Source organism: Salvia miltiorrhiza, unplaced genomic scaffold (assembly GCF_028751815.1).
Source record: "Salvia miltiorrhiza cultivar Shanhuang (shh) unplaced genomic scaffold, IMPLAD_Smil_shh fragScaff_scaffold_135_1, whole genome shotgun sequence".
NCBI classification, from domain to species: Eukaryota; Viridiplantae; Streptophyta; class Magnoliopsida; order Lamiales; family Lamiaceae; genus Salvia; species Salvia miltiorrhiza.
The window spans coordinates 141,028-163,978 of NW_026651414.1; the positions used below are offsets into that span (position 1 = coordinate 141,028).

At 42.4% G+C, this 22,951-nt stretch overlaps 2 protein-coding genes across 2 annotated transcripts; one reads left to right on the top strand and one right to left on the bottom strand.

Moving 5' to 3' along the window:
* The first annotated feature begins 10,567 nt into the window (after nucleotides 1–10,567).
* On the top strand, nucleotides 10,568–13,888 carry LOC131002461 (uncharacterized). Its single transcript, XM_057928956.1, has one exon. The coding sequence runs from the start codon at nucleotides 10,568–10,570 to the stop codon at nucleotides 13,886–13,888; it is 3,321 nt and encodes a 1,106-aa protein (XP_057784939.1).
* Nucleotides 13,889–19,406: 5,518 nt separating this feature from the next.
* On the bottom strand, nucleotides 19,407–20,939 carry LOC131002462 (uncharacterized). Its single transcript, XM_057928957.1, has one exon. The coding sequence runs from the start codon at nucleotides 20,937–20,939 to the stop codon at nucleotides 19,407–19,409; it is 1,533 nt and encodes a 510-aa protein (XP_057784940.1).
* Between the last annotated feature and the right edge of the window lie 2,012 nt (nucleotides 20,940–22,951).

Genomic DNA, 22,951 nt, shown 5'->3' on the forward strand with positions numbered 1-22,951 from the left:
TGTTAAGGGTAAGTTGAGACCCCGTTTTATAGGATCATATGAGATTCTAGAGAGGATAGGTCCAGTGGCCTATAAGTTGGCGTTACCGCCAAGTTTTGGAAACATCCACAACGTTTTTCACGTATCGCCACTCAGGAAGTACGTTCACAATCCAAAGCATGTGATCCACTAAGAATAGTTGACTCTTAACCCAGAACCTTTCGCATAGATATGCAAATTTCGGGACGAAATTTTTGTTAAGAGGGGTAAGATGTAGTAACCCGCTCTTTTATCAGTATTTTAACTACAGTATTGTGTGTTTATTTACCTATCTGCAGTAATTAAAGTCTTATGTTTTCCATTATGTTTCTGAATTTATGAATCTTGGTGACAAAGTCACTTAGCTAACAGTATGCTTTATTTATTTTTTCGCATGTTTAAGACCGCGATGAGAATCTTTGAGTTGATGAATGATTAATTCGAGTTATAACCAACTTAGCTAAGTTGTGTTATTTACCAAGATAGAGTTTATCTTCGCATGATTTACCAAGTCGTGAATTAATTCCGACTTTGAGGCTAATTAAATCTACGGATTTAATTTATGTATTAGAACCACGAGCTAATTAAATCTACGGATTTAATTTATGTATTAGAACAACGAGCGAATTAAATCTACGGATTTAATTTAATTGTTAGATACGATATTGCAAGACACGGAGCCAGTATTTTTAAATAAATGGACGACCAACACTGAAGGATTTTATTTAGATCTTTTATTAGATCACATCACACGCCTACCCTATCACCTTTTTCAATCTACCTACTACTTTATCAAAAGAAGGATAAAGGAGTGAGCAAGGAGTGCTGCGAAAGCAACACCTTCTCTATGGCCAAGGCAGCGGCAGCCCTGCCCATTGGCTGGGCAGCCGAAGGGCCGCCTGCTACACCCCTCTCCCACGCCAGCGCTGCCCAACCAGCTAAGTCCACGCCAGCGCTGCCCAACCACAGCCGAGTAGACTAGGCTGTCCTTGCAGCCCTACACAGCAGCAGCAGCGCCCCCTCGACTTCCACGCCAGCGCTGCCCAACCAGCCAAGTCCACACCAGCGCTACCCAACCACAGCCGAGTAGACTAGGCTGTCTTTGCAGCCACCCTACGCCCTAGCTCCCATTATAAATCCCCCTTCGACCCTTGAGCCCCCTTCCTCATTTTAGCACTCAAGCTTTCAGCAGCAACAGCAAGAAATTCATCCCTCTCGACGCCGTGCACGGAGACGAGTAGAGCAAAGGCCAGCGCTGCCCACGTACAAGTTTGAACCTCGACGATCGAAGAAGCGAGGAACCATCGTGCTTGTCCGACCAAAGTGCGCGACAACAGGTAACTCTCGACCTCTGTTACTACTCTTTTCAGCATGAAACACACGCTCATAGAAGCATGTTAAGTCACTTTTTCGGTAGAACCCACGGCTTGAAACCTTGGTTAAACGATGAGAACTTTAGGCTTTAAACGTAGATGAACTTGAACAAGCATAGCATGCTCACATAGGAATAGATTAGGGCCGACGTACGAGTGAGAATCGAGGCAAGAAAGGACGAAGAACCCTAGTTTTGGAAACTGGAAATCCCCATCGTTCTGCCCAGAAACGCCAGAGCAGAGCTGGAATTGCCAGAGCAGAGCTGGAATTGCCAGAGCAGAGATGGAAATTCCAGAGCAGAGCTGAAGGGCCGAGCAGAGCTGAACGGCCGAGCAGAGCTGAAAGACCGAGCACAGCTGAAAGGCCGAGCTGAGCTGAAATTGCCAGAGCAGAGATGGAAATTCCAGAGCAGAGCTGAAGGGCCGAGCAGAGCTGAGATGCCGAGCAGAGCTGAACGACCGAGCAGAGCTGAAAGGCCGAGCAGAGCTGAAAGGCCGAGCAGAGCTGAAAGGCCGAGCAGAGCTGAAATGCCGAGCTGAGCTGAAATGCCGAGCAGAGCTGAGATGCCGAGCAGAGCTGAGATGCCGAGCAGAGCTGAGAGGCCGAGCAGAGCTGAGAGGCCGAGCAGAGCTGAGATGCCGAGCAGAGCTGAAAGGCCGAGCAGAGCTGAAAGGCCGAGCAGAGCTGAAAGGCCGAGCAGAGCTGAGAGGCCGAGCAGAGCTGAAAGGCCGAGCAGAGCTGAGATGCCGAGCAGAGCTGAAAGGCCGAGCAGAGCTGAAAGGCCGAGCAGAGCTGAATGGCCGAGCAGAGCTGAAAGGCCGAGCAGAGCTGAAAGACCGACCAGAGCTGAGATGCCGAGCAGAGCTGAGAGGCCGAGCAGAGCTGAGATGCCGAGCAGAGCTGAGATGCCGAGCAGAGCTGAAATGCCGAGCAGAGCTGAAATTCCAGAGCAGAGCTGGAATCGCCAGAGCTGACTTTCGGAGGCCAGAGCTGACTTTCCCGAGCAAATCGCCAGAGCTGACTTTCAGAGGCCAGAGCTGACTTTCCAGGGCTAAGCTCGCCAGAGCTGACCTAAATCGCCAGAGCTGACCTAAAAGCCAGAGCTGATTTTCAGAACAGAGAACAATGAGACAGAGCAGACTTAGGGTGTTTGAGTTTCATTTCTTTTCCGTTACTCACGAAGGGAGTTTATTATTAAATTAGCAATTTAGAACACCCTAAAGAGAGCAAATCAATATAGTAATTACTAGATCTCACGAGACGAAACCTAGTTGGTTTAATTGCTTTAATAACAAGGACTAGAGATAAGATTTCCCTTAGTATCACCTTAGTCTAATAAACAGAATATGAGCCATGCATAATTGCATTACGCATCCTCATTTATGATTAGATTTTCCACGATCTAAGATCTTGCGTTATTCTTTTCAATCAAGGTTGAACGCAAGAGTTAAGGCTTAGTCGTGAGTCACCACTACCAGGTGAGGCTTTCTTACGTATAAACTAAAACCATATCTTAGAATTGTTAAGACTTTATGCTTATGAGTTTTTAAATGATTGTCAACGCCTAAATGCTTTATGTTTTGTTGTTAATTGCCTATCTGATGTTAATCGAATTCGGGTCCTGAGCAGTTGATAGCTATCCTGCCAGGGCTAGTGTACACCCTTGTGATCGTGAGTCATCTAGCGGGTTGGCCGATCATAGTGTCCGTAGAGGGAGGCCTACCTCTCGGCACGAGTTACTGATATGGTGATTAATGATGTTAAAATGCCTGCGCGGGTTATTTATGAAAGAGATGGTATTTTTGTAGTAAATACGAGTCTTTAAAGGAAAACCCTCGTATCTTACTACCGACGAAAGGCTTGACAATAAAATATTATGCATGTATGTATTTTTCGGCAAGTGTCCACTAAGTACTCCCGTACTTAGCCCTGCATGTATTTCTAAATGTGCAGGTTGAGCTGTGATCGGGGATGTGGTGTGCAAGCGGAGCTTTTGTCAATCTAGGCCGAGAGTTTCAGAGCTGAGTATATGTCTTCATACATATACTCGAGTTGTTGTTTTTCCGCTGCGAACACTGATTTTGCCAGATATCATGTCATTTATCAAAACAATATGTATGGTTTAACAATGTCCTCAAACTCCTTAAGTACCCGTTTGGGTTAATATTATGTATGTCTCCTTTTGACCTCCGTTAATATCTGTTATTTTAAGTGACACCTTAAGGAAAACCTTGTCTCCAATTTGAAATTGTAGTTCGGTTCGTCGGGTATCAGCGTAAGACTTCTGTCTATCCTGGGCTTCTTTAATCCTTGCTCTAATCTGGCGGATGGTCTCGATCATTTCGCTTACTGCATCTGGCCCAAGGATTTTTCTTTCACCCACTTCATCCCAGTAAAGTGGTGATCTACACTTCCTTCCATAAAGCGCCTCGTAAGGTGCCATCTCAATGGTCGCCTGGTAACTGTTGTTGTAGGCGAATTCGATCAGTGGCAGCACTGATTCCCAACTTACTCCTCGGTCTAGCACTACTGTCCTCAACATGTCTTCAAGGGTCTGAATTGTCCTTTCCGATTATCCATCTGTTTGAGAATGAAAAGCGGTGCTAAAGTTCAATCGTGTTCCTAACTCTTTCTGCAAGCTGATCCAAAATCTAGAAGTAAATTTTGAATCTCTATCCGAGGTGATGGATATTGGTATCCCATGAAGCCGTACAATCTCACGGATGTACAGTTGGGCTAGTTTCTCCGATCCATGGGTAATTGGAATCGGTAAAAAGTGAGCGCACTTCGTGAGACGGTCTACTATTACCCAAATAGCTGTGTTACCCCTCTTCGTCTTGGGTAAACCCATCACGAAATCCATCGCTATGTGCTCCCACTTCCATTCTGGGATTTCCAAAGGCTGTAATTTCCCATATGGTCGTTGATGAAAAGCTTTCACTTGCTGGCATGCAAGGCAGCGCTCTACAAACGAAGCTATATCTCGTTTCATCCCGTCCCACCAAAACTTCTGTTTCAGATCTTGGTACATTTTGGTACTCCCGGGATGAGCGGTATAGGGCGTGTCATGAGCTTCACTCATGATCTCGTTCCTGAGTTCCTCGTTGTGGGGTACACACAACCTTCCCTTAAAAAGAACGGCGTTATCCGTTGCCTCTTGGTAGTCTCCGGGTGTGCCTGTTCGGATCTTAAGACGAACTTTCTCTAAGATTTCGTCCGCTCTCTGGGCACTGATGATCCTTCCTCTGAGGTCTGGGGCGGCTACCAGAGTTGCGATGATTGCTTTCGTCGTTGCTGGTGGCTGAACCACTTCCAACTTCAATCTGTCGAAGTCCCTTACGAGCGTGTCTTCTTGAGTGAGAATAAGTCCTAACTCGGATTGAGTTTTACGACTTAAAGCATCAGCTACTACGTTAGCTTTCCCTGGGTGGTAATTGATACCGCAATCGTAATCCTTCACGAGTTCGAGCCATCTCCTCTGTCTCATGTTCAGGTCTTTCTGCTCGAAAAAGTACTTAAGGCTCTTGTGATCAGTGAAGATTTCACATCTAACTCCGTATAGATGGTGTCTCCAAATCTTCAAAGCATGCACAATTACTGCCAATTCTAGGTCGTGAGTGGGGTAGTTCAACTCATGTGGTCTTAGTTGTCGTGAAGCGTAGGCGATGACCTTCCCTTCCTGCATCAACACATAACCTAATCCATTTTTGGACGCGTCTGTGTAGATCAGGTATTCTTTATCGGCTGTCGGAACTGCTAGCACTGGTGCAGGTGTCAATTTCCTCTTCAGCTCTTGGAAGCTGGCTTCACACTCTTCGGTCCATTTATACTCGATTCCTTTGCGAAGTAGTTGCGTCATTGGCCTTGCTAACTTAGAGAATCCTTCGATGAATCTCCGGTAGTATCCTGCTAAACCTAAGAAACTTCGGATTTCATTAGGGGTGGTTGGTGATTTCCAATCGTGACTGCTTGCACTTTGGCGGGGTCTACCTTGATTCCATCTACTGACACGATATGTCCTAGGAACATCACTTCTTTCAGCCAAAACTCGCACTTGCTGAATTTGGCGAACAATTTCTCTGATCTTAAAGTTTCTAGGACGATTCTCAAATGCTCTTCGTGTTCTAGGTTACTCTTAGAATAGATGAGGATATCATCTATAAATATTAAGACGAATTTGTCTAAGTACGGATGGAAAACTCGATTCATGAGATCCATGAATATCGCTGGTGCATTGGTTAGACCAAATGGCATGACTATGAATTCATAGTGGCCATATCTCGTTCGGAAAGCGGTCTTGGGTACATCCTCTGGTCTGATCTTCAGCTGGTGGTACCCTGACCTTAAGTCTATTTTGGAGAACACACTAGCTCCCTTGAGTTGGTCAAACAAATCATCTATCCTCGGGAGAGGGTATTTGTTTTTGAGCGTTAGTTTGTTCAACTCTCGATAATCAATGCACATTCTCATGGCTTCATCTTTCTTCTTGACGAAGAGTACAGGCGCTCCCCAAGGTGAGACACTAGGTCTGATGAAACCTAAGTCCAAAAGTTCTTGTAGTTGGACCTTCAATTCTTGCAATTCCTTTGGGGCCATCCTGTACGGTGCCTTTGATACTGGGGCTGATCCAGGTTCTAGGTCAATGGTGAAATCTAGTTGCCTATCTGGGGGTAGTCCTGGCAATGTTTCTGGAAAAACATCCGAAAAATCTCGTACTACTGGCACATCTTCCACCATCTTGTCGCTACCAGCTTCTCCGTTTAGGTAGACGAGATAAGCTGTGCTCCCTTCCTTCATCATCTCCTTTTTGGCTTGTAGTGCGGATATCACTGGTACTCTCTTCTTCATACCGATGCCGTGAAATTCCGTTGGTTCTTTTCCGGGTGGTCGAAGGGAAATCTTTCGTTCATTACAAAGGATGGTGGCGTAATTCTCGGCTAACCAGTCCATTCCTAAGATCATATCTACGTCCCACATAAGCAGAATATTAAGATTGTTTGCTATCATCTTAAGTTCTCCCATTTCAAATTCTACGTTCGAACAAACATGAGTGGTAGTAGATCTTCCTCCTGAGGGTGTAGTGATTCTTAAGGCACACTTAGCTCGTTCTGATTCGGTGTTAAGGGTAAGTTAAGACCCCGTTTTGTAGGACCTTATGAGATCCTTGAAAGAATAGGTCCCGTAGCATATAGGTTGGCACTGCCACCTAGCTTTGGAAACATCCACAATGTGTTCCATGTATCACAGTTGAGACGGTACGTGTTTGACCCCAAACACGTGATCCACCAAGAGGAAATGATTCTTAACCCAGACCTGACGTACGAGGAAAGACCGGAAGCTATCTTGGACCGAAAGGTGCAAGAGTTGAGGAATAAATCGATCACGTCAGTCAAAATTTTATGGAGACACCATGGACCTGAAGAGGCAACATAGGAACTAGAGGACCAAATGAAAGAAAAATACCCAGACCTTTTTACATAGATATGCAAATTTCGGGACGAAATTTTTGTTAAGAGGGGTAGGATGTAGTAACCCGCTCTTTTATCAGTATTTTTAATTACAGTATTGTGTGTTTAATTACCTATCTGCCAGTAATTGAAGTTTTATGTTTTCTATTATGTTTCTGAATTTATGAATCTCGGTGACAAAGTCACTTAGCTAACAGTATGCTTTATTTATTTTCGCGCGTTTAAGACCGCGATGAGAATCTTTGAGTTGATGATGATTAATCTGAGTTATAACCAACTTAGCTAAGTTGTGTTATTTATCAAGATGGAGTTTATCTTCGCATGATTTACCAAATCGTGAATTAATTTCGACTTTGAGGATAATTAAATCTACGGATTTAATTTAAGTATTAGAATAACGAACGCATTAAATCCACGGATTTAATTTAGCTTTATCGTTTAGCAAAAACGAAACCCGTTTCTCTACTTCGGAGAAACCAACACTGAGAGGTTTTATTTAAATCATTCACTTAAGTCACATCACACCACTCTACACCTCTCTACCTCTCTACTTCGGCTACACCTAGGATTAGAAAGGAAAGAAGGAGGATGAGGTGGGCAACGGCCACGGCAGCAGCCCCCATTGGGCGAGCAGCCGAAGGGCCGCACGCCACCTCCACGCCAGAGTAGCAGCAGCCTTGGGCTGGGCAGCCGAAGGGCCTCGCCCTTCCACACGCCAGCGCTGCCCAACCACAGCCGAGTAGACTAGGCTGTCCTTGCAGCCCTACACAGCAGCAGCGCCCCCTCAACTTCCACGCCAGCGCTGCCCAACCAGCCAAGACCACGCCAGCTGCAACTCCTCCCATTGGGCAGCAGCCGAAGAGCCACACTCTACCTCCACAGCACGGCAGCAACAGCAGCAGCAGAGCAGCAGCAGCTCCTCCCATTGGGCGAGCAGCTGAAACGCCTCCCCTACTCCACGCATGACAGGGCTAACAGCCAAAGCCCTCCCCCTTAGGCACTCGAGTGCATCAGCCGAGCCTATTTAAACTCCCCTTCACTCTGTGCCACCCCTTCTCCCTTCGGCACTCTGAAAATCCAGCAGCAACAGCAAGAGCTCCATTCCTCTCTCTCGACGCCTTCCAAGGAGAAGATTAGACCGAAGCCCTTGCTGCACTTTCAAGGTAAGACACGGCCCTTTCTCCTCCCTTCGCCGTGTTCCCTTCCGTTTGTTTTCAAGCCTAAGAACTTAGCTTTCATTCCAGTTTGAACCTCGACGATCGAAGAAGCGAGGATCCATCGTGCTTGTCCGACCAAAGCGCGCAACAACAAGGTAACTCTCGACCTCTAATACTACTCTTTTCAGCATGAAAAACACGAACACTAGAAGCATGTTAGGTCACCTTTCCGGTAGAACCACAGCTTGAAACCTTGATTAAAACGACGAGAACTTTAGGCTTTAAACGTAGATGAACTTGAACAAGCACAGCATGCTCACATAGGGATAGATTAGGGCCAACGTACGAGTGAGAATCGAGGCAAGAAAGGACGAAGAACCCTAGTTTTGGAAACTGGAAACCCTCGTCGTTCTGCCCAGAAAATGCCAGAGCAGAGTTGGAAATGCCAAAGCAGAACTGGAAATGCCAGAGCAGAGTAGAAAATGCCAGAGCAGAGTTGGAAATGCCAGAGCATAACTGGAAATGCCAGAGCAGAGCTAGAAAATGCCAGAGCAGAGCTGAAATTTCCAGAGCAGAGCTGGAAACACCAGAGCAGAGCTGGAAGTTCTAGATCAGAGCTGGAAAACGCCAGAGCAGAGCTGACCAGAGCAGAGCCGAACATCCAGAGCTGACTTCAACCGTCAGAACTAACTCGCCAGAGCTGACTTTAGAAGCCAGAGCTGACGTTCCAGAGCTAAGTCACCAGAGCTGACTTTCGGAGGCCAGAGCTGACCAAAAGGTCAGAGCTGACTTTCCAGAGGCCAGAGCTGACTTTCCAGAGCTAAATTCGCCAGAGCAGACCTAAAGGCCAGAGCTGACTTTCCAGAGCTAAAATTTGCCAGAGCTGACCAAAAGGCCAGAGCTGACTTTCCAGAGGCCAGAGCTGACTTCCAGAGCTAAATTTGCCAGAGCTGACCAAAAGGCCAGAGCTGACTTTCCAGAGGCCAGAGCTGACTTCCAGAGCTAAATTCGCCAGAGCTGACCAAAAGGCCAGAGCTGACTTTCAGAGGCCAGAGCTGACTTTCCAGAGCTAAAATCGCCAGAACTGACCAAACAGCCAGAGCTGACTTTCCAGAGCAGAGAACAATGTGGCAGAGCAGACATGAGATAGAGAGAGAAAGAACTTAGGGTGTTTTGAGTTTCATTTCTTTTCCTTTACTCACGAAGGGAGTTTATTATTAAATTAGCAAATTAGAACACCCTTAAGAGAGCAAATCAATATAGTAATTACTATATCTCACGAGACGAAACCTAGATGGTTTAATTGCTTTAATAACAAGGACTAGAGATAAGATTTCCCTTAGTATCACCTTAGTCTAATAAACAGAATATGAGCCATGCATAATTACATTACGCATCCTCATTTATGTTAGATTTTCCACAGTCTAAGACCTTGCGTTATTCTTTTCAATTAAGGTTGAACGCAAAGAGTTTAAGGCTTAGACGTGAGTCACCACTACCAGGTGAGGCTTTCTTACGAAAACTAAAACCATATTATAGAATTGTTACAATTTTATGCTTAAGATTTTTGAATGATATTGTCAATGCCTAAATGCTTTATGTTTTGTTGTTAATTACCTATCTGATGCTAATCGAATTCGGATTCTGAATGGGACCGCAAATCCCTTCGGAATTAGTGTACACCCTTGTGATCGTGAGTCATCTAGCGGGTTGGCCGATCACAGTGTCCGTAGAGGGAGGCCTACCTCTCGGCACGAGTTACTGATATGGTGATTAATGATGTTAAAATGCATTGCCCGGGCTATTTATGAAAGAAATGATATTTTGGTAAATACGAGCCTTTAAAAGAAAACCCTCGTATCTTACTACTGTTAAAAAGGCTTGACAATAAATTGTTTGTATGTATGTATATTTCGGCATGTGTCCACTAAGTACCTTCGTACTTAGCCCTGCATGTATTTCTAAATGTGCAGGTTGAGCGATGATTAGGAATGTGGTGTGCAAGCGGAGCTTTTGTCGAGCTAGGACGAGTACATCAGAGCAGGGTATATGTCTTCATACATATGCCCGAGTTATTGTTATTCCGCTGCATACACTGATTTGCTAGATATCATGATATTCGTCAAACAATATGTACTATTCAACAATGTCCTCAAATACCCGTTTGGGTAATGTTATGTTTCCCCTTTGACTTCCATCAATATCTGTTGTTCTTAAATTGTTGTCTTATATAATGTTGAGTCATCAAAAGGTCAGATATGCCCCTTTCTAATCCCGCTCCTAAATCCCCTCCCCTTTCGTCGCGATTTCCCCGAACTCGCTATCCCTAGCGGGCGCGGCCGCGACAATTGGAGCTCTATTAATACCCACGTTCTGCCGCGGGCTACGTCGGACCACTCGCCGCTGGTCTTGCAATGTACTGGGGCGGATGAGAGAAGGAGGAATACCTTCCGGTTCCTTTCTATGTGGACTTCCCATAGCAATTTTTTGGAGGTTGTGGAGCACTCTTGGGAGCAATTGGTGGAGACTTCGTGCCCCATTTTCCGTGTGATGGCTAAGCTTCGGAGGCTTCGTGGGGTCCTTAAATCCTGGAATAAGGAGGTTTTTGGTAATGTGGATGTGGCCATACGTGAGTTGGGGGATAACCTTGCTACGGTTCAGAAGAATATAGCCAATTCGGGTTATAATGATGAGTTATTTAATGAGGAGATAAATGCTCAAGCTAAGTTGAATATCATACTTGCTCGTAAGGATGATTTCTTAAAACAAAAAAGTAGGATTACGTGGCTGCATGACGGCGACCGGAATTCTTCCTTTTTTCACAATATGATTAAGTTCAGGAAGCATCGCCTGAATATTGGTCATCTGATGATTGATGGCATTGTGTCGACGGACTCGGGGAGTATTGAGAGACATATTATTGACTACTTTTCTAACCTCTTCACGGAGACGAAAAATCGCTGGGTTGAAACGGTGGAGCTTGAGGCTATCATTGATCATTCGATTTTCGATGCTCAAAATGACTCGTTAATTTGTCTTCCTGATGAGATTGAAATTTCAGCTGCGGTGCATGGTATGGATTCTTCGAGCGCCCCGGGACCAGATGGTTTCACGGGGGCTTTTTTCCGCTCTTCTTGGCAGATTGTGAAGGGGGATATCGTAACGGCGGTACGTACTTTTTTTTGGAAATCTTACCTGCCGAATGGATGCAACGCCAGTACTTTAATTCTTATTCCCAAAATAGAAGAGGTTGTCACGGTTGCTGATCTTCGACCGATCATCTTGTCGAATTTATTTTTCAAAATTATTTCCAAAATTCTGGCTTCGAGGCTGAGTAAGGTGGCTGCTGGCTGTGTCTTGAATAATCAGTTTGGTTTCATTGCTGGGCGTTCGATTCATGATTGTATTTTGTTGGGTTCGGAGGGGTTCAATTTTATGAAAAGGGTTAACAATGGATCTAACATGGCGTGTAAAATTGATATTCGAAAAGCGTTTGATACTATGAGCTGGAGTTTCATTCTTCAGGCCCTTCGAGTTTTCGGCTTCCATGAGAAATTTGTTAATTGGATTTCGGTTATCTTTCACACGGCTAGAATTTCGATTTTATATAACGGCCAATTAAGAGGTTATTTTAGCTGTTCTCGTGGAGTTAGACAAGGTGACCCTCTTTCCCCAATTTTATTTGGGATTGTCGAGGACGTTTTAAGCCATCTTATCATGAATTGTGTGAGTTCTGGTCATTTAGTTCCGATGGGGTTTAGTCGTGCTGCTAACTTTCCTACCCATCTTCTGTACGCGGATGATATTCTCATTTTCTACAAGGCGTCGGTTCGTAACGCAAGGAAAATTAAGGAGATTTTACATTACTATGGTGGAATCTCTGGGCAGATTTGTAGCAATGAGAAGTCGAGCTTGTTTCTTGGAGACGGTGTTGCTCGACGTATGGGAGGATTGATTCAGCGGGAGTTACAGTTTGCTCGTGGTTCTCTCCCTGTTACTTATCTCGGTGCTCCTTTGTTTGTGGGAAGACCGAAAGCTAGTCATTTTATGAGTATAAAAGATAAGATTGTCAACAAATTTGACAACTGGCAGGGACGTCAATTATCAATGGCGGGGCGGTTGTGCCTTGTGAAATCTGTCATTCAGAGTTCGATAATCCATTCTATGATGGTCTTCCGTTGGCCAAAATCTCTCCTTTTGGATTTGGATAAAAAATGCAGAAATTTCATCTGGACGGGACGTGTGGATAAAAATGGTACTTGTACGATGAATTGGAGTCGTTGCTGTGCGTTAAAAGAGGAGGGCGGTTTGGGTATTCGTGCATTTGCTACGATGAATAAATCTTTTCTCATGAAGATGGCTTGGAAAGTAATAAAAGGCCAAGATTGGGCGCATAAGATTATGCGCACCAGGTATTTAGATGGGTTTGGTAATGCGAAACCTAATATTGCGACGTCATCGGTCTGGCTTGGGCTGAGGCAGGAGGTTCCTAGCCTTGTCAGGGACTCTTATTCTTACCTTGGAAGTGGCGACTCCACGTATTTTTGGACGGATAATTGGCTGGGCTATAAACTTGTTGATAGGCTTGGAGTCCCTCACTACATGCATGATCTGCTTAAGTTCTCGGTAGCTGACTATTTCTACAATGGCATTTGGCACTTTGCTGCTAGTTTTGTTGAGCGCTACCCGGATATTGTTCATGATATTTGTACTCTCCCCATTGGGAGGGAGGGAGACATGAGATACTGGAAACATTCGCTGAAAGGGGAGGTTTCCGCCTCTCTGGCTTTTCGAGAGCATTGCCATAACTTCCCGAAGGTCTCTTGGGGACGTTGGCTGTGGGAGAAATATATTCCAGTTAGAAGATCTATTACTTGTTGGAGAGTTATTCATCGGCGTCTTCCGTCTCTCGATAATCTTATTCGGCGTGGCTTAATCACGCCTAACTTTTGCTCTATTTGTAGGCAGGATGCTGAGTCGATTGATCATATTTTTTGGGTTTGCGGTCGGGTGAAGGAGGTGTGGAGTTCCTTTCTTGCTTGGTTTGGAGTGGAGTATCTTTCTGAATGTGTGGATCTTCATTCTTTTTTGGTGGAAGCTTGGAACCTGAACTTTAGTCCACAAATCACTAGCTTCTGGAAAGCGGGGATCGTGACGTTGGTTTGGAAAATCTGGCATGACCTAAACAAGATTGTGTTTGATAATGCTGGTTTTCATGGACCTGGTGTTCTGAAATTCATTAAGGTTTATTTCAAAGAAATGGAAGCTAACTTCACCCGGCTCGGTCATGTTTCTAGTGCATGGCAAGATTATGTTATTACTCGTGCCATTGGAGTTCAATCTCGAATTGCCCCACCTCCGGAGATGGTGAACGTTTACTGGTGGCCTCCCTTTGGGGATTGGATGAAGGTGAATACCGATGGGTCTGCTCTTGGAGCTCCTAGTTTGATTTCTGCAGGAGGCGTTTTTCGCGACAGTTGGGGACAGATTCGCGGTTGTTTCCATGAGAAAGGTGGGCAGGGTTTCGCTTTTGAGGCTGAGCTGCTTGCGGTTATTACGGCGATATCCATTGCGCATGAGCAAGGTTGGTTGAAGTTGTGGATTGAAGTCGACTCATCTTATGTGGTTAATTTGCTCGATAGAAAATCAGAGGACGTGCCTTGGCGTTTTGTGGCTCATTGGAAGCGCACTCTCCAGTTGCTTTCTACCTTTCAGTTGCAAGTTACTCACATATTCCGGGAGGGTAATGTGGTGGCGGATATAATGGAAAATCATAATAGGGAAGAAGGGTGGTGGCCCTTTGGTATTGAAGAGATCAAGAATGCTTCGGCTAGGGACATGGCTTGTCACAACTACGTCCGCATCAAGTAGCGCGCTGCTGCTTGGGTTGCGGGTGCTGCTGCTCGTGAACGGGAAGGAGATCTCTTTTGGCAGCAGGAGTGCTGCGAGGAGGCAAGCTGAGCAGCTGCGTTTTTGCGTGGGTGAGCTGTATGTGATTGCAGCGAGGATGTGGACTGGAAATATGCTGCGTGGAAATTGTAATGAAGGCGCTGGTCATCTCAGTACTTTGGTCGAACAGTTGGTACGCAGGTCTGTGTTGGGTCAGTCTTTTCTTCGAGCACTTGGTGTTCGGAATACCGTCTGGATTGGGAGGCTCAGCGGTTGTTTTCTTCAGCTGCTCGTGACCTTGGGGAGCTTATGGTTCATGGGGTACTACCGGCGACGGCCATATAACCGGCCGTGTAGTTATTTTTATGTGGTTTTTGGGTTTGGACGTTGTTGAGAACTCACGGCGACGGCGTTTAACCGGCCGTGTTGTTCTCTTTAGTTTGGTTTCATTTTTCTTTTGGCGACGGCGTCTATCCGGCCGTGTTTTTGGTTTCGTTGGGTGAGAGCCGGGATTGTTTGGGGACGATGGTTAGGCCGGAGTTCCGGAAACTTTCCCTTCTGCTCTTCCCCTTTTGTTCCCTTTTGTTTTTAGACGGGTACTCTTTTTCCTTTTCACGGTTTTTCCCACAGGGTTTTCCGTGAAAAGGTTTTAACGAGGCTCGGCCCTTTGTCAGCTTCTCCTGTGCTCTCAAGGGTTTCTTTTTAGGTTTTTTTTTCTTCTTTTCCTTTTCTAATATAATCGCATTTAGATGCATTCTTCTTTTTTATATACACATGTTTTATAATATTATATTTTAGGGTATAGGGTTTAGGGTTTAGTGTTTATATTTTTAGTGTTTAGGTTTTTAGTGTTTAGGGTTTGGTGTTTAGGGTTTAGTTTTTAGGGTTTAGTGTTTAGTATTTATTTTAGGGTTTGAGTTTTAGTATTTAGGGTTTAATAATGTTTAGATTTTAGTGTTTTAGTGTTTAGAGTTTAGTTTTTAGGTTTTAGTGTGTAGTGTTTCAGTGTATATAGGTTTTAGTGTTTAGTATTTATTTTAGGGTTTTGGTTTTAGTGTTTAGGGTTTAATGATATTTTGTGTTTAGGGTTTAGTGTTTAGGGTTTAGTTTTTATTGTTTAGTGTGTAGTGTTTTAGTGTTTAGTATTTATTTTATGGTTTGGGTTTTAGTATTTAGGGTTTAATGATGTTTAGATTTTAGTGTTTTAGGTTTTCGTGTGTAGTGTTTTAGTGTATATAGGTTTTAGTGTTTAGTATTTATTTTAGAGTTTTAGTTTTAGTGTTTAGGGTTTAATGATGTTTAGAGTTTAGTGTTTTAGTATTTAGGGTTTAGTGTTTAGTGTTTAGGGTTTTAATTATTTGTAGTTAATTATTTTCAGTAAAAAAAATTAAATTTTTTCAAAAAATATAATGCATTTGTGTGTGAAAGTATATGCATTTCAGAAATTCAGTATTTGAAAAGAAAAAAAATTGGGGGAGGGGGGGCGGGTGGGGGTAGGTCAGTGGTCAGAAAATCAGTTTTTCGAAAAAAAAAAATTGGGGTGAGTGGGGTGGGGTGGGTCAGTGGTCAAAAAATCAGTTTTTGAAAAAATTAAAAAACAAATTGGGGGGAGGGGTGGGTGGGTGGGTTGGGGTGGGGTGAAATCTTATGCATTTTTATATGAAACTGTATGCATCTTAGTTTGAACCTTTATGCATCTAAAATATGAATTATTTGAGAATATAAAATATATATATATATATATATATATATATTTTTAATATACGAAAATATTTTTCGATTTTACCCTTGCCCAGATTTTTGTCTTGAATTGCCTTGGAAGCTTCTTGCCACGTGTCACAATCTCAATGCACCTCTTATCCAAATTATGTGGTCAAGAATTGGTCCTACGGATCTACCATAAGCTTGGATACTACAAGAACACAATCTTATATATATATATATATATAGGGAGAGGTTCAAGAAATAACCATAAATAAAAAAAGAACGGAGAACCATTTTCAGCCATTTGGTCATCAAGATCTACGGTGGATGCATCATCTTGTTGGATGAATATAGAACATGGGTTCGAATCCTGAAGGGAGCATTTTTTTTAATTTTTTTAGTGCATTAATTTTAACAGCGAATGCATTAATTTTACAGTGAATGCATTAGATTTGATGGTTCTCCCGTTCTGACAAATAATGTAATTCTCTCTAGAACCACACCCTATATATATATATATATATATATATATATATATATAGATATATAGAGGTTACAATGTATAGTTGCGGTCACAAATTAGTTATTTTCTTGAAATTTAGTGTACCACACTTGATATTATATTAGTCTCACTGTCAACTTTCTATAATTTTTTACATATTTATTTTCTTCAACTTCAATTTTGTATGCTTTAATTTAATTTTATAAATGTTAACTACGGGTCGATTTCATTCAATTTGAGTATATAATTATTTTTTATAATATATTTCAGTTTTACTTCATAATTATGGTTGATAAATCCAAAGTTAAAGTGCAGTATATAATATTTCATAATATTATATTAAATTTTCTTTTTATATAAATATCATTAAATAATGATATACAATGGCATACACAAAAAGTTTATGGGACACTAAATTCCCTCTAAATTAGTTAGGGGTTAGGATTGACATTTAAATTAACGAGACACGATACTTTCGGATACCTGATGCATAAGTCATAATTTTAATTACTAACCTATTGAAATGAGACATTCGAATAAGAAAATGTGGCATATTGAATTGGGATTGAGGGAGTAAGTGATTTGTAGTTACATAAAAATATAACATATTTAATTAACCAATAAATCATTTAATTTCGATAATCAACGTGCATCGCACGGGTGAATATACTAATTCTAATTATTAACAGGTTATATTTGGGTATTGAATAATTTTAATAAAATTTAATTAGAGTTCATGCACCGTACATCTATATGCAAACAAATACTCCATCCGTCCCCAAAATAAGTTTCTCTTTGGGGACGGCACGAGTTTTAAGGAGAAATGGTAAAGTGTATTTGAAAGAGTTTAGTGCCCCAAATTACCAACAAAGTAAAACTGTGTAAAGAAAAGAGTAATGTTGGATGCAATGTTATCAACAGAATGTTAATAACATTATAACCAACATGCAGCGGAAAGTAATAACACACAGGAATACTTTTTCCACGGATTATAAATAACCCGTGAGTGCCTCAAGGCTAAATTCACTATGTTGAATCAACAAAACAAAGTACAGAATTGGATCTACTTGGAGATCTATCTTTACAGAATATCTGCCTAAGATAAACCAACCTATCTACTTTCAGTACTACAATGTTGATACAACACAGAACCCGAAAACAGCCGAATAACAAAAGTTAATCGGACAAAGCAAACAACCTGCTACGTTTCAATGGCCTTGCACTTCAAATCTTGCTCTCGACGTCCCGTCGATACAAAGATAGACTTTACAGATTGGCTGCCTAAGTCTACTTTGTCAAAGCAATCCTTGAAGAACCGGTGACACGTTTGCAGCAGGAAAATGACGAGTTGGCTGTGAGTGAATGTAAAGTCGCTGATTTTGCACTTCCAAAACGTAAGAATGATTGAAGCTTCTTGCTGCATTTATAGGCCTTCATGTCGTGGTTGGTTTCATCCACTTCCCACTTCCAGAACCTTCCTATAACTGCTGCAATCCGTCTTCAAAAACTGCTAATCGACCAGCCTTGGAATGTTGGTTACGAGATCATGGTTCCTGAAAAATAGCAACAACCTGCCCACTACTTTGAACCATGCACAACAGCCAATCCACTTATTAAAAACGTGGTCAACAAGCATAGAACAGTTATTTCACAACCAAAGAATATGAAAACGTGAAAGGAAGGTAAAGATTAAATATAAACAATTACCAATGGAAAGTCAAAGTATGGAGTCAAGGCAGACTCCGGAATGTTGGTTGAAACCCAGAAATGTTGACACCATGAATGTTATCAACATTCCACCCAACATTGAAAACACGAATGTTATCAACATTGGTCCCAACATTGTCGGAGTCAACATTGACTCTAACAATCTCCCCCTTAATCTTTTCCTTCCTGCAACAAAAATAAAAACAAAGAAAAAACTATATACAGAAAAGAAAACGAAGTTTTCAGATCAAGGAAGAGAAGGAAAAACTCCCCCTTAATCAAACAAGAGGTGAACCTCAAAAACAGTCCAGAAGAGATGTCGTAACAACACTCCCCCTGAAACAAACAAGAGGTACAACCTTAAGAAAGAGTCCAAAACTGAGTGTTGACCCAACAATCAGTTTGGAACAACCAAGGAGAAGTAAAAAAACTCTCTTTAAAAAGAGAAACATGATAACCTGAAAAATAGAAGAAAGCAAAGCAAACAACAGCATTCAGAGCATTTAACCTCGCGATCAACATACTCAGAATGAACAAAGCAAGCAGCAGCATTCAGAGCATTTAACCTCTCGATCAACATTGATCAAAAACAAGATGAAACCTTACACAAACAAGTTGATCAAATGAAGCTTTGCTTTATTTGATCAAAATGAAGGTCGGCCGAAGGCCAAGACCTTCATTTGACCTGCCCAAAACACAATATACGAAAGTATATCAAAAACATGATAAATGTTGAACCAACAGATAATCAAAAAACCAAGATAACATAAACTATGTTACCAAAAACAGGTGCTCATGCACCACAAACATCCACGGGGATAAAAACCCCTAAAAACTAGGCAATCAAAACGATGTCCATGCATCAAACATACCACCAAAGAAACAAAAAAATCATTATTTTGAAACAAACACTGCCAACAAACTCCAGTAAAACTACTCCCCCTTTTTTGTTGAAGAAGGAAAAGGTAGAAGTTTGGAGAAAACTTGTTCACAACAGTCAACCCTCGCGAGCATATCCTGCCCCAGCTTGATCGTCCGATCTACCATCAATTGTACTTGTCTTTTTAGCTTGAGAAGATCCTCTCTGGCCTTGATGAGCTCTGCAACGTCAAGATCGATCTCAACTTCTGAATCTCCACCTGGTTCCTTGTCTTTACGAGATGTTGATGTTTCTTTAGTGAGATGGGCTTTGACAGAACTGATGTTGGAAACATCAAGAGCAACATCTGGAGCAGTTGCGCGATCAACATCTTCGTCTTCACCATACTTGTCAATCTCAGCTTCAGCAGAGTCAGCTTCATCATCAGGCTGAGGAGAAAAAGGAGGACCAGAACGTGGTGGTTCGTAAGGGAGGTCTTTGACACTATCAGGAGTGAGAAGGGTTTTGGAAAACTCGAGCAAGTTCTTCTCTTCCACAAGCACAGCTTTCTCTCTCTTCTCAAGTCCTTGTTGAACCAAAAGATTGTAGATGAGGCTGGGAAAGGGAAGCATACTTCCTCCTGTGGACTTAAATGCTGCACGAGAAATGTTAACAAACACTTGCTCACCAAAGTTGAAAGCCAATGGCTTACCAACTTTAAAAATAAATTATGCTTGTTCCTTCGTTAGAGCAGTAGTGTTTTTGCTTGGAAGCCAGTTGTAGACTGCAATCTTGTGAAGCACAGAGTATTTCCAAGACAAAGTGGACACAACAAATTTAGAGGTCCATACCTTAAGCTTTCCACCAGTCAACTCCCTAGTCATCTCATCATCATCAATCTCAACATCAGCAGTGTTAGTATCAGCAGTGTAGCATGCTTTGTTAATTGCGGATGGAGAGAAATTAAACACCTTACCCCTAACAAAGACTTTCCCATACTTAACCGATTTCGAATCAAAAGCCTCCGGCATCAGATTAACATAGAATTCCCTAACAATCTCAGCATCATAGCCAAAAACATTGACAACCGTACCCCACATACCCCTATCTTGCAAAAGGATATCAAGCTTAAACTTTGAAAAGAAATCCTCATCTGCACGTCTATCATTATGAAACTTCCTAGCAGCCAACATTTTAAGCGCATTCTTCGCATCACGAGTGTAAAATAGAGTAGAGTACGACTTACTAACCTCAACCTCTGATTCAGAGGAGCTTCCAGAGCAGCTAAGGCGGGGAGAGGTAGTGTGAGAGGCTGAGGAGACATTCCCGCTCTTTGAGGTGGGAGAATGTTCAACCTTTGGCTTGAGCACTGTTGGCTTTGATGTTGGACCAACATCACTGTCTTCTCGGCTAGGAAGGTTGAGAGTTGATGGAATCACCCGTGTGGATTTGGATCTTGAGGATCGCCTAAGAGAGGCCATATCAGCTTTACGTTTCCATCTTTTCTTGTCAGGGACAAAGGTTTCAACATCAATAACATCTGTGCTTTCTTCTGGATCAACATCAGGAATTTTTTCAGTTTCATCAACATCCATGGATGTGGGTTTGTCGCCAACATCATCACATTCTTCTTCAGCAACAACAGAAGCTTTATCAACATCTGATCCAGGTTGTGAGGCAAGATCAAGTAGAGCCTCTTTGGCAATCTCCCCAATTCTCTCCAAAGAGATATCTTGAGAAGCATGCACTGATTCCTCTCTTGAAGATGGAATTGACTCTTCGCTTGGAGTGGTAAGGGGAGTTTGATGTTGATCAACAGCAAGAGATGGAAGCCCTGTGGATTTTTCTGAGGCCACTTGAACAGTAGGGTTTTGCAGAGGAGATTTCCCCTTCTTGAGTTCTTCGTCAACCTTAAGAGATGAACCAGGACAAGGCGCCATTTTTGAATGGAAGATCTCAAGAGGAGTAACAGTGAAAATCGGCTCAGGATTGATGGGAGTTTCCACCATTTGCAACGAGACAGCAGCAACATCAGTCCCAACAGACGACTCAATAGTGCTCCTCTTCGGAGAGCCTTTTGGAGAAGGAGCCGGAGGAAAGGTTTCTCTTGGGACTTCCACCAGTGTTTGAGAAGACGATGGTTTTTCGGTTGATTCGACCATCTGTGGGAGAGCGGAGAGATGTTTGGCTGCACTTTCCGGTGATCCGAAGTGTTGGATCAGACTCTTGATGAGCGAAGAAAGATCTGTGTTTTTGTCCATGACTTTTGGGCTTCAAGGGGAAACACTGCACAAATCTCGATAGAGGGGTTTGTGAAGTTAAAGGTAATAATGATGAAAATGAACAACCCCCTTAAATACAAAAGAGAAGACCCCAGCCAACATCAATCACTAAGCCACGAGATAAAATCAAATCCCATAAAAATCTCCCTCACAAAAACAAATCAAAATTCGAAAACCATATCACAAGAGACAAGGAGAGGCGGATCAAGCATCAGAAGAACAAACCCTAGAAACACAATTGATAAGATCACCAAGGAAAAAGATAAAGAGAGAGAACCAGAAAAGAGAAGAGATATGCCTATCGAAATATAAAAGTAGAGCCAATGTTACTTCAAATGTTAGTCCAACATTAGAAGTCAATGTTATTCAACATCCGGAACAACAGACTATGATTCTTTCAGCAGAGGAAGATACTTTTTACCAAAACACTTGTGAGATCTTAAAAGCTCAACATCCATTTTCCCTGAGTGCATCGTCGCAACGAACGCCGTGCCCCGAGTACTTAGATGAGAGTAGGGATGATCTCATTTATTTAAAGATGTTTTATGACCATCAAGCCTCACTCTTGTGCTACCGGTCTTATAACATCAAAAAAAAATTATATCAACATCTGCTAAAAGAACACAGCATAAACCGGTTAGTACGAACAACATCAAACAACCAACATGGACACTGCACTGTCAGTAACACATGCTCCAACATGCATATGCCTAAACAAAAAGAAAGAACAAACACAAGAAATAGAAATAGATGTTAGGTTCCAACAAAAACAGCCTAAGTCCTAACACCTCAAAAGCAAGAACACTTAAATGCAGCACAAACCGAGAGACTTCCTAAGATGGGAGAATCTCTCAAAATCTAAAGCCTTGGTAAAAATATCAGCAAGTTATTTTTCAGTAGGAATGTATTCCAACACAATGAGTTTTTTCTCAACAAGATCTCTTATGAAATGATGACGAATATCAATGTGCTTTGTGCGAGAGTAATGAACAGAATTCTTAGAAATCTCTATAGCACTAGTGTTGTCACACATAACAGTCAAGATGTTACTTTCCATACCATAGTCATCCAACATCTGTCTGAGCCAAAGAAGTTGAGCACAACAACTACCAGCAGCAATGTATTCGGCTTCAGCAGTAGAAAGAGAAACACAGTTTTGTTTCTTGCTTGACCAGGACACAACATTGTTCCCCAAAAGATAGCATCCTCCACTTGTGCTTTTTCTGTCATCAGCATCACCTGCCCAATCAGCATCACTAAATCCGACAATATTAGAGTTAGTATCTTTGGAATACCACATTCCAAGTTCGGATGTTCCAGCAACACAACGTATGATGCGCTTAACAGCCTTCAAATGTGACTCTTTAGGCTGAGCTTGGTACCTAGCACACATTCCCACGCTGTACAGAATATCAAGTCTACTCGCAGTTAGATAAAGCAAACTGCCAATCATCCCTCGGTATAATGTTGGATCAACATCATGTCCAACATCATCCTTGCATAATCTGTCAGTGGAACCCATGGGAGTTTTCATGTGTTTAGCAGAATCAAGACCAAATCTCTGAACAAGACTTTCTGAGTACTTGCTTTGTGACAAGAAAATGCCTTCAGGAGTTTGTGTTACTTGTAGTCCTAAGAAAAAATTCAATTGCCCCACCATACTCATTTCAAATGTGGTAGACATGGCCTGAACAAAATCCTTAACAAGCTCATCATTAGTAGCACCAAACACATTGTCATCAACGTAAATCTGTGCAATGATAGTGTTACCAGCATGCCTTTTGATGAACAACGTTTTATCAACTTGACCACGAGAAAAACCATAATCAAGGAGAAACACAGTTAACCTTTCATACCACGCACATGGTGCTTGTTTTAAGCCATACAAAGCCTTTTTTAGTTTAAACACATGATCAGGCTTACTAACATTTTCAAACCCTTTAAGCTGTTCAACATAGGCTTCCTCAGATAAGACACCATTTAAAAAAGCA